At 41.4% G+C, this 16,782-nt stretch overlaps 1 protein-coding gene across 15 annotated transcripts in view; it reads left to right on the forward strand.

Annotated features, from left to right (window-relative positions):
- SVIL (supervillin) overlaps positions 1–16,782 on the forward strand; it is a 145,567-nt gene that overhangs the window by 53,033 nt on the left and 75,752 nt on the right. For 10 of the 15 annotated variants that reach the window (XM_082193700.1, XM_082193708.1, XM_082193712.1 and 7 more), the window contains exon 1: positions 695–887. The exons of 4 other annotated variants lie outside the window; for them this stretch is intronic. In XM_082193700.1, the coding sequence (XP_082049826.1) occupies positions 710–887 (178 nt within the window). In that variant the 5' untranslated portion in view covers positions 695–709. Of the gene's footprint in view, positions 1–694; positions 888–10,782; positions 10,858–16,782 lie in introns of those variants that run through there. One more of the 15 variants, XM_082193703.1, reaches the window with a different exon arrangement.

Below are 16,782 nucleotides of genomic sequence, written 5' to 3' on the forward strand. Positions count from 1 at the left end.
ATTAAGCAAATACAGCATTTGTCACGCTTACAAAATAATGGTTTCTGCTATTGTTATCCATTTAAAATCTAGCTGGGAGCAGCTGACCAGTGTCTCTGCATGACTAGGACACATAGCAGATGTTAGATCGTCTGTCAGAGAAGAGTCCCAAGCCAAACATGATTTACTGCTTATTTTACACTCTCTTACCCTCCAACATGTTGAGTCCCAAAACTAGGTTCTGTGTCTTCCCAGCTGTGCTTCCACGGAAGTCGTGTGACTTGTGCAAAATCATGGAGCCCCAAAGATGTGCTTTCTCCAGGGTGAGGTCTTGGCGCAAAATCATGCAAGATCACAGTGCCCAAAATGACCACATTGCTCTGGTGGGAAAAAAGGCTTGTCCTGTTTTTTTTCTGGGACACTTGTGGGGTATGTACTGTACTCTAACTTGCCCAGAGAACCTCTCACAAAGAAAACCATCCCAGAAGTAAAGTTGGCCAGAATGGCATTTGGTTGAACAAAACATCTGTGCAGACATCTGCATTTGCTGTTATAAAGAACAGTCTTGAAACATCCATTGTTGAGACAAATTTTGTTTTGATTGGCCTTCGTCAAATGTTAGCTTGTAAGAGGACCACCAAGGCATAAAGCATGAAATGCCATTTAAAAATTGGTGCTTTTAATAGTGCATTTATTTATTTTTGTACACAGGATTCAAGAGTCTAAAAGCATGCTAGTCAATATCCACATTAAGTCTGCAATAGGTTTGCCTTCTTTGCTTTGTTTGTTTGTAAAATGGGGCAGATCAGTGGGGAGATGGAAGAGACACCATCATGAAAGTGCTTGCTGGGGGGCAAATTGCAACCCACTGCTAAAGACCTTCCTTCTTGCCCCCAAGGTTTTCAGTGGTGAGTTGCTTTGTGTTCCTGGCTAAACCTCTTTGGACTATAGCCTTTTTCTAACTTCCTCTTCACATCAAGGGAGACATCAAAATTGTGTGTGGGGATCACAAATTTTTTATGTTTTTTTAAGGAAATTGTTTATGCGCAGAACCCGATCACCTAAATTCTACAATTTAGATTTCCATCTGGAATTTAAAAAGGCAGGGGCCAGATTTGCAAAACAATTGCAGAAAGGAACTGTTTTATTCCTTGCCTCCCTTCTCATGAGTTCCATTCCTTGCTTTGCTGCCTCTGCCTATTCCCATTTTCTTTCTTATCTCTGCAAGCCTTTTCTGATTTGCCCACCGCACCAATCTTACTACCTGTTCCCTTTCCTGGACTGCATCTCTGACAAATTGTTCCACATTGTCTTTCATTTGGGTAGCTTAGCCTGACTTTGCAAAGAGATTGTAGAAATATCCCCAGCGTCAGGCATAGACATGTAGAGGAAGTACCATAGCTCAGTGATGGAGCTGGTGCTTTGCGTGCTGAAGGTTCAATCCCTGAGATCTCCAGGAAGGGCTAGGAGAGGCCTGGGAGAGCTGCAGCCAGCCAGTGTTGAGAGTAAGCCAGCTTCCTATTTTCCAAAGAATAAAAAGTATTTATGAAGAAATGAGTTCCCTAAGGCTTAAGGCTGATTTTCTGTTGCTTTCACATTGTTTTAAAACATATTGTATTTCTGTTATTTTTGTCTTTAAATCTATCTGAATTGTGCAAAGCACTTTGGTCCCATGCTAGCATGAGGAGGCGAGACATGAGCATCCCACACAACAACAAAGTAACTGCCACATAAATGGGGGTAGGGGTGGTCTGGAAAGGTCCCTAGGGGTGCTCCCCAAAAGCCTTGGTGGAAAAAAGAATTCCTTGATTGAGAGGGATTTCAGAGGGTAAGCAAGGGCAGCCAGCTGAATAACCGTATCTTAATTAAACTTAATTAATTCAGCCTGACCACTGGATGATTATTTTTCTTCTTCTTGGCCGCTTGGAACATTGCAATGGGCAAGCCGCCATATTTCCCAGATCAAGCCGTTTTTATGATAAGTGCAGAGACTTGTTTTTCTCTGCTCTCTTTTCTACAACCTTGGAGGATAATGAGCTTATATTTAAAGCAAAACATGTCCGTTTTGTGTATTATGGGAAGCAGAAGCACATGGCTGTGCTCTTGGCGCCAACTGAAGATTTCATTCATTTTGCCAAGCCATTGCCCACTTGCATGTGGCCAGTACTCATTTATGAAAACAGCTAGGCACACAGATGGTTCTTACTTGTTTCCAAATAAAGGCACAGCTAAAAAGAGTTCCGTTAACCGTCTGGAATGTAAGGAGTTGCGCAGGGAAAGGTCCTCAATTTGTGGGATGAATGGAGATGATTTTCCGGTTGCAAGCTCGGTGGTGGTTCTTATGTAAATTACAAAACCAAGAAATTTTGAAGGTTTCAAAAGGTAGTCTTCTATATATAGTTGCAGAGCTCATTTTTGTAGTCCTTGAGGTGGCCTTGCTGTAACACTGAAATTGCTTTCTTTGAAATGGCATTTTAAGTGCTAAATGTTAAAGAGAACGTTCACATTCTAGAGCTTCTCTAGTGATAAGAAAGGCTTGGCTGCTAAGCAAGAAAGCTGACATGCATTGTGCCTTTTGTATCTTTGACTGAAATTAGCAGAGTGCATTCGTTTTAAGAAATGAATGAAAAAGCTATGTGTAGGCCCATTTTCATTTTTCATTTTTCATCTTGGATTTGTCCAAGCTGCCTAAATTTGGTACAGGTTATACTGAGCACTGAGCAATGTGCTAGATTTGCATGTGCAGGGAAATTTCAATGTTGGGGTTTATTCAAATACTTGATACCCCATGAGCATGGTATATTGCTACTTTTCACAAACTTTTCCTTGACGGGCTAGTTTTCTAAGTGCCTCTTTCCCATGTTAGCTTTCTATGTGCAGGGTGTGTGTGTGTGTGTATGTAGCCAGGCTAGCGTTAAGTAATGGAGATATCTCTCATGAAGCTCCTAAATGCAAAGATAAAACAGCCTGTTGCTGTTGTTTAGTCGTTTAGCCTGAGAAACCTCAAAAGACTGAAACAGACAGACAAAACAAAAACTTTGCTGCTGAAACCACAAAGAACTATAGCTTCGTTCTCACACATTCAAGAGATAATGACGTAAATCTAAGTTGAACCTCTTTGGGTTGCAGATGCAAGCTCATATGACACTGTGTTTTGTGGTGTGTGTGTACGTGCAGTGTGTACACACACAGTGTGTTATATGAGTTTACATCTGCAGCCTAAAGTGGTATAAGTGAGATTTACGTCATCTGTTGCATGTGTGAGAGAGAAGCCATAGTTCCTCATGATTCGAGTAACCAAGTTTTTGTTTTGTTTGTTTCAGTCTTTTCAGGTTTTTTCAGGCTGTTTTGTTTTTTGCACTTAGAAGCTTGCTGGGCATAACTATCAACTTACAGATTTGAAAATAAGGGACCAGCAGCCTTGAAAATAAGGGACCAGCAGCCAAAATAAGGGACCTGCAGCCTCACCTGTTCCAGGCACTCCAGTCTTCCTGTCCTCCTGCAGTCTGGTCAAATTCATGCTGCTAGCTTCGAGAACACTATCCAATCAACTTTGTAACCAGAGGTTCAACTGAATAGAATCTGAATCACATGCACCACAAGGCCTATGCAGCCTCAACTTAAGATGGCAGCCCGGCCTGGCTTTGCACTGCAAAGTTTGCAGCAGCACATGCAACAAAATGGCGTCCAGCATTCAAAACCCCCCTCAGCTTGCATTAACTAGCCACACACAAGGCATGCAAGCTCCACCCCCCAGTCTTTCTTAGACTTCTTATTGGGTGAGCAACACAGCCAAGCAACACAGTTGGAGCTTCCCTCCTCCCTGGCCCAGGGAGGGAAGGAGAGGAGCTGCTTCCTTTGAAATTTAAGGGACATCATTTAAGGGACATTTAAGGGACATCCATCAATAAGGGACAGCAGCGGGACATGGCGCTGGAATAAGGGACTGTCCCTTCAAATAAGGGACACTTGACAGCTATGTTCCTGGGAGAGATTCAACCTCCTTTATATTAAGCTACCTGTATGCCCACTGCCTGCATGCCTAGTCCCACAAGGGTATCTGCCAGGATAAATCATGCTTCCTGAAAATATTTTTAACCCCCCACCCTCAACCCCAGGGCTGCTCCAAGATTTTTTTTTTTGGGGGGTGGGGAGTGTGTCCTCTGATAGATCGCTTCAGCTGCTAATGGGCTCTGGAGAAGTGACCTGGTAGCTGAATGTAGCCACCTTTTCTGTTTCCCAGAATGTGACAGTGATTCCACTTCAGAGACCTAGAATTGTGAGAAATTGAAAAGTGTGGCTAGTTCCAGCTGCCTGGTGCTGGCCAGAGTACTGGGGCAGAACATTTATTTGAAGGGGACCCAGTGCAGCCATCAGCAGGCAGGCCCTGCTAGAATATCTGCGCTCTAGAGCTGATACCAGCCTTGTTTGTTTTGTGTGAAAACAACTGTGAAGGCCACAGTGTCAGCTACACTAGTACAGATGGCTATAATAAGATATCTTAAGACATTTCTGCACCTACTCTTCAAAAATTGTGTAGCAATTAGCCTGAGACTTTGGAGAACTTCTGCTGGTTGGTGTTGTAGATCGTAGCTGGCTACGTAGATCAAGGAGATGACTTAGCATAATTCAGATTCATGTATTCAACTGTGGTGGGGGGTTTAAATGACTGTGATGCAACACCGTCACTCATTTCTTTAATGGGTTTTGAAGTGGGTAAAATGCTGCCTCCTGTTTATAACAGAAGTTGTGCAAAAGCACGCTTTGCTGTTGACATTTTCTGATATGTAAACAAGTACAGCCTCTCTCTCTCTCAAAAGTTTACAAGCATAACTAATTGTATTGAACATTAAGAGAGCTCAGAAAGCAAGGGATTTAAAACTATAAACTTCTGACTAACATTCAGATGAGTAAATATACACTTTCTAGAGTTTAAAAAGCGGCATAGGGATTTTGGCAAAGATTTGGGTGAAAATAGCTCTGTTTCCCCACCCTCAATTACCCTATTTAAAAAGACTTGTGTCAGATCTCCAAACTTCTATTTGAACACAGGGGAGTTTAGAGTCAGGGGAATTTGGAGGCCTTCCAAGAAGGAAAGTTTGAGAGGGAAGAAGCAAGATGCTGGTGTGCAGGAGCATCTGCCCCCTTGAATTTTGGCTTACAAATCAGGTCATTTGGTACGTGGTAATTTGGTAAATATCTTGCTTAAATGAGCAACTTGCTGAATAAGAAGCTTCTGCAATATTGGAGCTTTGGAAGCAAAAATAAGAAATTGAGACCCTTAAATTTGACTGCTGTGTTTCTTTTTGAATAATTGTCTGGAGCAAAAAGAAATACATAAATGGGCTGTGAATACGTTTACCGCCCCCTCTCCTGTTTTGCAGTGAAGTTAGAGCATGTGAACTTGGGGATCTTAGGGACTCAGTCAGTTCTCCATTTCTGACCCTGGAAGGATAAGGATTTTAGGCTGTTGGGGCAGCCATATGCTACATGAAAGTCTTGGCATGTCACCTACTCAAAGAGTCCCATGGAGTTTATTATTGCATTCCTCTTGATAAGTTACAACTAATTGAAATAGGCCTTGGCAGAAAAGCCAAATCCAAAAGGGATTATTTGCACACATGGTAAATCACTTAAATATGGCTTTATTGTCCAAAGATGAGAATGAAATGGAAGCATCTGTCCAATAAAATTATTTGAGTGAGATCATTCCTCTTCAATCATCCACCTCAGTTTTTCTGGATCTAATTATATATATAAAAAATGCAGAAGCTTCCTTTCCACAGAAATTCTTTGGGTTCTTTGGAGCACAGTCCTAATTGTAATGGACCGTTGACTTTTCAGAATATGACCTAGGGATTAATGAGTGCAGTATCCCAGGACAGGAGCTTAGCTGCAATGAAGAAATGCCCCAAGGGGGTGTCATGAGTTTCATTTCCACCCTCTCCTTCTTCCATGGTACTCAAGGCTATGTAACTGGAGTTCCCAGGCATTCTCCAATCCACACAGAGACCATACTTCATACTTCAAGGTTGCTGCATCGCGAGCTTTCACAAGCTCCGTCCAATAAGACGTGAAAGTCGTGAAAGTCACTTTCAAGAGCAGAAGAAATAGGTTCTCCATAATAATCCACATGCTGCTGATGGTACTTGAGCCCAGAACGTTAAATGGGGTTTTCCCCAACTCAGGCACACGTCAGTCAGTTTTAAGAGTTACTCAAAAAATATCCTGCGGTTAGGAATGATGTCATTGTCATGTGTGATTAATAGAACTCACCTAGGTCACCTGAATAAAGTGTGTAATGTGTATTTCCTCTTAGACTTTATTTGGTTAATTCGGTGTTTGTTAGTTTGTGGGGGGGGAGGCTATGACAAATTTTGGATCTATTTTTGCGGCTATTTTTTATTCTATATTATGCATTGAAATTTATTACCTGCATATGGGTTTCCAGGCAGTGGCTTTTTTCTTAATAACATAGGAAGCTGCCTTTGGGTAGGTCAGGGCATTTCCCCATGTAGCCCAGCATGATCTACTCTGGCTTGCCCTGGCTGTCAGAGGTCCTTGGGTAGGAGTCTGCTCCCATCATCTACTACCCAATCTTTTTAGACAGGGAAGCCAGGGATTGAACTGGGATTCTTCTTCATGCAAAATATGGGTTCTGTTACTGAATTGTGGTTCATCCCCTGATAATTTATTATGAATTTATACAGCCACCCTTGAGAAACCTCCTTGGTATCACTGAACACAAACAAAAACCTTCTATGGTTCCTTACCCCTCCCTTTTTCTCTAAAATCTATGTTTGTTCAACCTTGTTTTCTTTGTTCCTCTTCCTAGGATATGCCTGGCTGCTAGTTGATTGCACTATGCCAGCGTAGACTCTTGACATGAATGAGTTTTCGTGGCTGTGTGTCATGTACTGTGCTCAGAGTCCTGTTGTTTTTGGCCCAAAAAGATATTCCAAAGACCAACATGTTTGAAAAGCAAGGATGCGACTAGGAATGGGAACAACAAGTCTCTGCTACCAAACACTTTTTTGCTGGGGTTTGTTTGTTTGGCCTTGTAATGTTGTGAAGGCATTTTAGGCTTACAAATCTCCTTTTGATCTATATTCCTAAATTAATTGCCTCAAACTGTCTTGTTGTGTGAATTTTTACATTTACACAACAGGAAAGTCTGTTTCAAATTACTTCAGCAAATGGGAAGAGCTTGTTTCTTTGTTCAAGCCAAATATATTGTACAAAGCCCAATTAAGCATTGTAGAGTCAAGTACAGTGGTGCCCCGCAAGACGAAATTAATACGTTCCGCAAGTTTTGTCGTCTAACGAATTTTTCGTCTTGCGAATCACGAAATCTCATAGGAATGCATTGAAAATCAATTAATGCGTTCCTATGGTCAAAAAAAGTCCAAACAAAGCCAAATTTGGTACAACAACAGTTTATTAACTGCTCTTTAAAGTCACGCATACTGTAAAGAGCAGTTCAAAAATTGAAGGGAAAATAAATTAACTTTATAAACAAAACATGTCTTTGTTTTTAGAGAAAGGAAACAAAGTCGCGAGACGTTTTCTTCTTGCGAAACAAGCCCATAGGTGAAATTTGTCTTGCGAGGCAAATCGAAAATGGAAAAACCTTTCGTCTAGCGAGTTTTTTGTCTTGCGAGGCATTCGTCTTGCGAGGTACCACTGTAAAGGACGGCCCTTGGAGATTGGCTATATATGTGGGGACATAGGCTTGTACAAGGGGACACAGATTTGAATAAATATGCCTTAAACCAGGTTGAGGATGAATGGATGCCCATTTCCCCATTCTGTCTGTATTTCACAGTTGTGTGTGATATTTATACATAGAATCATAGAACTGTATAGCTGGAAGGGGCCCTGAGGTTTATTCTGCAGTGCAAGAATCCTACCCACAGCCATCTCTGGGTGGGATCAAACCACCAACCTTCTGGTTAATATGTTTGTGAATATTTGATTTCTTTTTTCCATTTGCATCCTTGTTTTTTATTAAAAAAACACCTGAATGCCCCAGACCAGGAAACTGCTAAAACTTCACTTTTATAGAGGTGGGCACAATTGCTGATGATCAATTAAGCAATTGATTAGCAGCACCTATCTGCTACTTAGCCTCTTAATTTCTATGGAAGCATAAGGGTGTACTTAGCTTTTCACACATGACTTCTCCTTTTTGCCTTTATTTTTGTTAAATAAATCATGGCGCAGTATAATATGACGTGTTGTTATTCATCTGAGGTTGTATTTACCTAATTTTAAGACCTACTAAGGAACAGATTGTTATTATGTAAAACCACAGAATTCAAAGAGGGTGTGCTTTCTTTTTCCCATGACCATATGTCCTGCTCAAGAACCAGACTCCTAAAGACTAGTGTAAAAAAATACAATTAAATGCGGTTGTTAGGTTGCTTCTATTAACACCAAAAATGAAAGATGGACCTTTGCTCTTAGAAGCTTGCTATTTAAAATGTTGCATTTTAGTCCCATTTGAGACACCAGGGAGAGTCAGAGGGCTGAGGGTGATGGAGAAGGCCCTCCCTTTCAATGCAAGGAATTGCATTTATGAGGTTCCACATTCAGCCTCTGACCTACTAAGTTAAACTTAAAAGATACTGTGTTAGTGGAAATGAAAAGGACCTTTGCCTGTCATTCTGGAGAGTTGCTACCAGTCAAGAGCACACGATTAAGCAGAATCCAACAGCTCATGTAATTGCTAGTGGATTGGACATTCTTAACCCTGCTTAGGAGGTTTGAAATATCTGCACTGAACTCTTGGAATAATGTTGAGAGTCAATGATAAGAGGGAGGTTTGCAGACCCTTTTCTCAACAGCACATTCTATTCATAAGCCACCCAGCCCTTACAGTGATGGGATGAGCATGGACTTCATTAGAAGCAAAGCACATGCAGTCACGTTATATTATGCAGCATCTGTTGCAGTTTGCTGACTGCATTTTTAAATCTCTACAAAAGGGGCATTATCTTACTTTAAAGCTTAAGCCCAAACAAGACTAATTTATAGTCTAATTTAAAACTTGCTACCAATGAAAAGTCAAATGGTAAACCTGATGGCTACGATTGCGGGATGGCATTTTTTGCCCTACTCTCTTTCCCCCCTTATTGAAATCATTGGGGCTGATCTCATGGCTAGCCTATTCACATTGACTTCAATGGGACCAAAGTGCAACGAAGTTAGCCTGCATCTTCCCCTACGCACTGACTATATGGTACATGGAAGATGAGCATGTAAACATGTTCTGGCCACATGCCTTCTGAAGTGGTACAGTTTAGCAAGAGCTGGTCCATGTGATTCTGCTGCTCTTGTGTTGCTTTTCTTGAGCTGCTGCCTAGCCTCTTCAGGAGAGGTAAGAAGAGTTCATGAGGTTCTTGCTGGCCCAGGCAAAGCTTCTCCTGGCCATCAGATGACATGCCAGGTCTGTTAGGAATATTTTGTGGGCATATGAATCAACAGCTTTGCTGGATCTCCTGTAGAAGTGACAGAGTTTATCATCCTGTGACTTGCCAAGGTGTGTTTCCTACCCCATACCTATTAGTACCTTAATTAAGAACAAAATGACATGCTGAGGACTACTGAAACATGGTAGCAACAGCACGAGGGGGATCAGTTGCTCCCTAAAGGAAAGGAGAGAAGCTGATTATGGGGAAGGTGGGTGAAGAAGAAGTGTGGGCCTGTTTCTTAACAACGAGAGCTTGGACAGGCTCCTGACCAATATAGTAAGCTACCTCAGTCACAAGTCTGGCAGAGGAGGGTGAACTGTTTTTGCCATTACTCTATCCTAAATATAATGAGTGTTCTCACTGCTGATCTTGCATAGATGCTTCATTAGTAATCCCGGGGATGACAGCAGCTAGCAAATTTAAAATGACTTTGGGAGCAGTCAGATTCTGGGTGACCTGAGGACTGAATCTGGAGCCACAGAGAATCTAAACCATTAAAATGGCAGAGTGACACTAATCCATATTGTTAAGTTCTTAATTCAGTAGCATTGTACTTCAGTGTGGGGCTTGCTGTAATACTATTGTATGATGTTTGCCCTGAAAGGACAGTCTTCCCTGCTGACTAAGTAAAGTAGTAGAGCCAGGCATACACGGATATCAGTCAACTCTGCCTCATGTGGGACAAAGCCCCTCTTGCCATCTTGGACTGCAAAAAGTCTAGTAGTCCTACTGGTGGGTTTCTGGTGACTGCAGAATGTTCATACATCTTTGAATGTGGTTTGCATGTTCCCTACCTGTATCCTGTGAGCTGCTTTAAACAGAAATTAGAAATGTAGAATAGGTCCCCAGAAATGGGAAAACTGGAATGGTCTGAAACCACATGAGGCCACCACCTTGTTGAAGTTAAACAGGGGCTGATCTACCAGATGGGAGACCACCTGGCAGCCACATACATGCCACTGTGGGCTCCATGGTGGAAGACAGGCAGGATATAAATGTAAGGAAATAAAATCTTTAGAAAAGATTTAACACGGCTATTCTATGTAATTGTTGCTTCTGATTGCCTTTTATCTCATGCACTTTGAACTAAGAATTTACTTTATAAAGTCCATAGATGCACCATCTAATTCACTTTTAATCAAGTTTTTAAAACTTGAAATACTTTGACATGTAGGAAGGCATTTTATTGTATCTTTTAATATGACATACAATGTGATCCGGTGTTTACAAATGTGATCCATCGTCTTGCCCAGTTCATATTGCTCCATGATATTTTTTGACAGTGCATCCTTTTCTTCCCTCACCCCCACCGTATGTTGTTGATCTAAAGATTTCCTATGACTGGATAGAAAACTTTCTGCAGCAATTGGGAGAGGATAGCTGAGCACCCTCTGTCTGCCAAAAGGTAGGCTGTCAGTTGCTTGAAAGGTAAACACTACATGACCTATAAGCCAGCCAGTCAACTTGCACATTGCCTTATTAGGTAAGTAGCTGGAAATGGAGTCTGGGGACAGAATTTGCTGGATGGCAAACTGAGCATCCGCCTGGGGGAGAGGGAGAGGGAGAGAGAGAGAGATACACAGCCCAACCTCCCAGTAGATGTGGCCCAATAGACATTCACTGGACTGAAATCACTCTTCACTTGCATTTTCATTAAGTGTGGAAATTCATTTTGCAGGCACCAGAACATGGGGTTAACAGATCCATCGTAATGGCTCATAAATTAGAAATATATTGCTCTTCTTCCATTGTATCTAGAACAACAAGGTCAATACTATACAATGCTGTATAGTAATATTGCTATCAGTGTATGCATTTTTCCATTGTTGGTTTTTGTTAATTCTTGGTTGTATTGACATATTTATAAGAAAGAACGAAACTATTGCAAATAATACATTTCTTCATATTCGTCTTTTCCCCCTTTAGTTTGCCACAGACTTCAGGGGAATTTCGGGGAGGATGGCAATGGAAAGCAGGCTTTTGTGTGGCTAACATTGACTAATGACCTGATAACTTGGTTTGATAAAGCAGATAGGATCAGGTGTAAAGCACATTGAAAGAGTTGCATTTGTGCAACAGTTCAAGACCACTGAAGTGCATCATTCAAACCCTGAGTCAGATGGTGGGTGGTGTCAATTAGTGCAATCAGTTCATTCTAACTGGATGCATTTCCTTGCATTTGTGAAGCAGTGTCCATTGGTATTAACCTAAAAAATGTGGGTGACTGCCCATACAGCAGTTTTTGCTCTTGGTTTTAAGAAAAGCTAGCCCTAAAAATGATTTGAGCATGTAAAGTAGACTAGCCACAATGTTTTGTGGACTGATTGGTACAGAGTTTAGCACCATATATTTTTTTTTTTTACATTTTCATAATGGATCTGGAATGGTCTTTGGATAGAATATTAGGATATCAATACTCAGAAAATAAATGACACAAAACCAAAATCAGATCTGAAGCATAGAGGAGCTGTGTGTCCTTTATGCTCTGTTTATAGGCAACAACAACAACCACAAAAAGCCAGTAGATTGCTTGCATAGTACATAATAGCAGTGCTTGTGCACAGGATGTGGCGCTTTGACGGGGGGGGGGAGTATCCAAGCCAACCCCATATCTTCAATTCACTCTTGTTGACTCAACTAGAGGAAATGCATTCATTATTTTCCAGTCATACTGCCAGCGATCATGTTACATCAACACCATGGTTGGTTGTTCCATGTTGTGTAATGACCAGAGTAGTTGTAATCAGGATGTTTTCTTATCTAAAAGACCCCTCCTAAAAATGTCCAGAATGTCTTAGTTGAATTACCTTTGCCAGGTCTTGTACTGCCTTTGTCTCTCCCTTTAAAAGGAGCTGCAGTCTTAGAAGTGACTTAACACTCAGCAAAATATGGCTTTATTTTGGAGATGAAAGATTTGGGAGTCTCTCTCATGCACACATATTTACGGGATGAATTTCTGCCCCTCTACCCTGGGGGCTTGTGTTTGGAACTGGATGGAGGGCAATTTGTTTTTGTTTGGCAGAGAAGAATGCTCCTTGGAAGTAAATAAACTGCTGAAGACTGACAAGGATTTGGGGAATGAGTATCGGGGGGTTTTTCCCCAAAGTAAGATGCATATGTATAAGTCAAAGTAGAGAGGCTGTGTGCTTTCAACACATCTGGCATCAACAATTTGCAATTGTTCTGTAAACGTGCTACATGTTTCTGTTCTTGGACAAATACTTTCACCTATGACCTCTTTGAAACTGTTTCTGCAGTGCAGTACAAAATTCTGCTTCTACAGGGATGTGTCCAAACTTTCCATACTCTGCAACACCGTCTTGCATCATTGTATAACAATAGATGTGACTGAAGGAAAGTGAAATGGATTAAACATTTTCCTCGCTAGAGGGATGATCTCATGTCAGGAAATTTTATACCCGGTTGGAAGCTCATATAAATAACATCCACTAAGAGAACAGAGTAACACTTGCAAATCTTCTTGGGAGGGGGAAGAGCAGCAGGAAGCTCTCTGAGATCCACCCATGTTTTATGTTTACAAGTCAGTGTATCACCTTCACCTCCCCAGTAATTACGTGTATCGGATTAAAGCATGACCCACCACCACTCAGTGTATAGTCGTTGCTGGAAAATATGCAGCCCATTCTGAGTTGCAACCTGGCACCCGAAACTGTATGGGGTTTGTATGGCAGTATGTCATTGCTACGTACTTAAAGGACTTGGGACATGGGCCTACGGCACAGATTTGGGGAGCAGACTTACAGAAGACTCAGCAGGGATGGGGCTGATCTGCACCAGCCTAGCCCCTGCTCTGTACCTGCTGACAGCAGGCAGGTGCATTTCACAGTATTCTTTTTTGCACCTGCTAAAAACATCTTTGTTTAGACAAGCCTACCTCGATATGAACACCACTGCTGAGTGTTTTTAGTTTGTCATTGATCTTATTTTTGGAATGTTTAGCAATAATTATATTGATCTACTCCTTTTGCATCAAATGGGCAAGACCATACTTGCCTTACTTTCCTTTAATCGAGCTTGCTTACTTTCCTCTTCACCCACTGATGACAGATATAGGAGCTTAAGAAGAGCCCTGCTGAATGAGGCCAATGACCTATCTGCTCCAGCATCCAGTTCTCACAGTGGGAAGCCCAAGAGCAGGACCTTAGCACTACAGTTCTCTGCTCACTTGTGATTCCCAGCAACTGGTCTTCAGAGGTCTACTGCCTCTGATGGTGGGGGAAGAACATAGTTGTTGTGGCTTGTAGCCACTGACAGCTTTACGCTTTATGAACTCCTGTTCTAAAACCATCCATGCTGGTGGCAGTTGCTACTACTTATAGGGCAGGTTCCATAGTTTAACTATGTGCTGTGTGACGAGGCCCTGTTTAGGGAAGCTTTTAATGTTGGTGCATTACTGTATTTTAATATTTTGTTGGAAGCCGCTCAGAGTGGCTGGGGAAGCCCAGCCAGATGGGCGGGGTATAAATAAATAAATTATTATTATTATTATTATTATTATTATTATTATTATTTCTGTCCTGAATTGCCCAACATCCATTTTATTGTTCTAGTGTTACGATAGAAAGAGAGAGAGAACTTTTCTCTATCCACTTCCTCCACTCCATGCATAAATTTGTACTTCTCTGATCTGCTTTTACTCTAAATGAGAAAATGCTGCAACCTTTCTTCATCAGCAAGTTTCTACTTGATCATTTTGGTTTCCTTTGTCTTGACCTTTTCCAGCTCTGCAACACCCTTTGGGAGGGGATGCATATATAGCTGAAATTTCTGGGTCACTTGCACATAGGACTCTGTCTGTTGTCTCTGCTTACTTTCGTTCTCATAGTCCCATTGCCCTTCCTCTCATCAAGTTAAATCTACGATATTAGTTGCATTTTCTTAGAGCCCTGTTGAAGGCTGAGAGTCCTCTTGGGAGGAAAGTCTTAACGTGGATGTTTTGTGGCGCATTAGATCTGTCAAACTTCATCTGCATTCATGCTCATGTGTCATTGTGTAAAGATGCTTTGTTCCCTGCTGAATTTTTGACCTCACAGACCTGTGTGAGGAGAGGAACCCACACCACTGTCTGTACCATATTAAGGCTTGTGTTCCCTGGTGGAATTGGCTGCTGTTCAGAGACCTTGAGTTGACTTTCACATCCAAGGGGCTGGTTGGAACTTGTATGAATACATTTTTAAAAAATAAAAATAAGTATTATTCACATTTATGCTGTTTGGAAAGTCCTTGCAATATTTGGAAGCCTGCCCCCATCGTCTAAAAGCTTGGTCAGCTAACAATTAAATACATAAAATATCTGCTAAAAGCAAAGCAAAACCAAGTGGGTTTTTAGGTACCCTTCCAGAGGAAGGAAGTGCCACAATTGGTTTGTTGGGCCTCTGGTGTGCTTTGGTCATCCAAGACTTGGTGATACCTCTAAGAAATCCTCACAAATCAAGGACTAGTACCTTAGATTCTGACTTGATAATAAGACTTTATAGCCTCCAAGTGGAACTGAACAAAGTAAGCTACTTAAGGAGGGCAGAAAAGCAATATGGTTTCTTGACAGTGCAGTGTGTGTTCACCAAGGCTGCCCCCACCATTACCCAGAATAGCATTTCTGCACACAGTGGCAGGAGAGGGAGAGAGAATGAGAATTGCTGCCACTTTTTCAGTGTAGCCTTCCAGGAAGATAGGAAACAACCATCTAGCTCAGCATTATCTTCTCTGATGGGTAGTGGCTCTCCAGGCAAGAGCATTTCCCAGCCCCCTACCCTGAGACGGAAAAATTTGTGTGTGTGAAATAAGTCTCTACTCTTGCCATTTCATTAAAAAATATGGTTGTGTGGCATAATAGACCTCAGCCACCTTTTGATGTTAGACAAAATATCAATAACTTCCAAGAGATCTTTTAGTTGCATGAGATAATCACTAGATGGCTGTATGTTGGAATATCCTAGTGTTGTGCTTCTTTGCAAAAAATCGCAGGAAAATCTTCATTTCAGCTACTTAATCCTGACACTTGAGAAGGGAGTGGATTTGAGTCTTAAGCACATGATGAGCTAGGAAGCTTAAAATGATCTCTTTGCCCCCTTCCCTTTAATATCCCTCTTGTGTATTTCACTCTCAGCAAATCACTCTAAAGAATAGTACCTTATGTTGATATCAGCACTGGGCAAAGGCCAGCCATTGCAGAACCTTCCTGTGACCATTCAGTGGGACATATTGCCGGAAACAAGATTATTGGGTAGTAACATGCTTAATTCATATGCAGTTTTAATGCCTCTCTTGAGCTATTGGGACACATCAAAATACAGTTAGACTTGTATTATAAATACATGGCTTTCCTAGGGCTGCCAGCTTAAAAACAACATATTCATAGGAAGCTGCACTGACCAGCAACAGTTTTCCAGGGTTGCAAATTCCTCTCTTTGACAAAGCCTACCTGGATCTGCCAGGGATGGAACACAGGACCTTTTGCATGCGGAATCAGGTGTTCCTGTTTTTTGTCAAATAAGGTTAGCATCAGAGCAACTTTTAAGGGGATGGAAGGCTTTTGGAATGTTGTTTTCTGTGGATATCCACTGTATTCTTTGAACATGTGAACTGTGGAAATATAGTCCAGAGGGACAAGTTCACAAATTCCATATATGCATCATTTAAAAAAAAAAATACCCATAGTTAAAACATTCAGCTCCAAACCATTATTTAAACTTCCCATGTTCAAAGTCCATTTGGAAGCTAGATGTGAAAAGCTATTCACAGTGGAAGTGCTATCAAGGCATTCCTGCCACCGTTTCCCCTTTTGAACAGTTCTGCCTAGTCCCTTTAGAACTCTTGAATTTAAGGAGTATTCTGGAGGTTTTGAGAGATCATCTCCTGAACTACCAAACTGGAGTGAGTGTGTTTGGGGTGCATGCGGAATGAATATGCGGGCAAAGGGCATCAGTTACTTTTCATGAGTCTGTGAAGACTAGAATAAGAACTTATTCCTTTAAATGAGACACCTGGATAATCTACTCTCCCCTCACTGGAGAAACCATGTTTCCATCCCTTTTGGTTAGTTTGGTTAAAAAAAAAAGAAAGGGTGTGTGTGATATGATTTTAACCCTACTTAACGTTGAAGTCTCCTCATTTGAAAGGAGTTCATCAAATTAAAAATGAATGCTGCTATTAGGTGAATTGTGTCCTACCAATTTTTACAACCATACTTTTAACACCTTGCGTCTTTAAATTTTGAAGTTCTTCTAAGACTGATGTCTGTTCCCAAGAATTTAGTTCCCCATCTTTCCTCCCCCTCAACTGTGAACCAAACACTGTTTTGCTCATATGC

This window comes from Podarcis vaucheri, assembly GCF_965113315.1.
Source record: "Podarcis vaucheri genome assembly, chromosome: 12".
Taxonomy (NCBI): Eukaryota; Metazoa; Chordata; class Lepidosauria; order Squamata; family Lacertidae; genus Podarcis; species Podarcis vaucheri.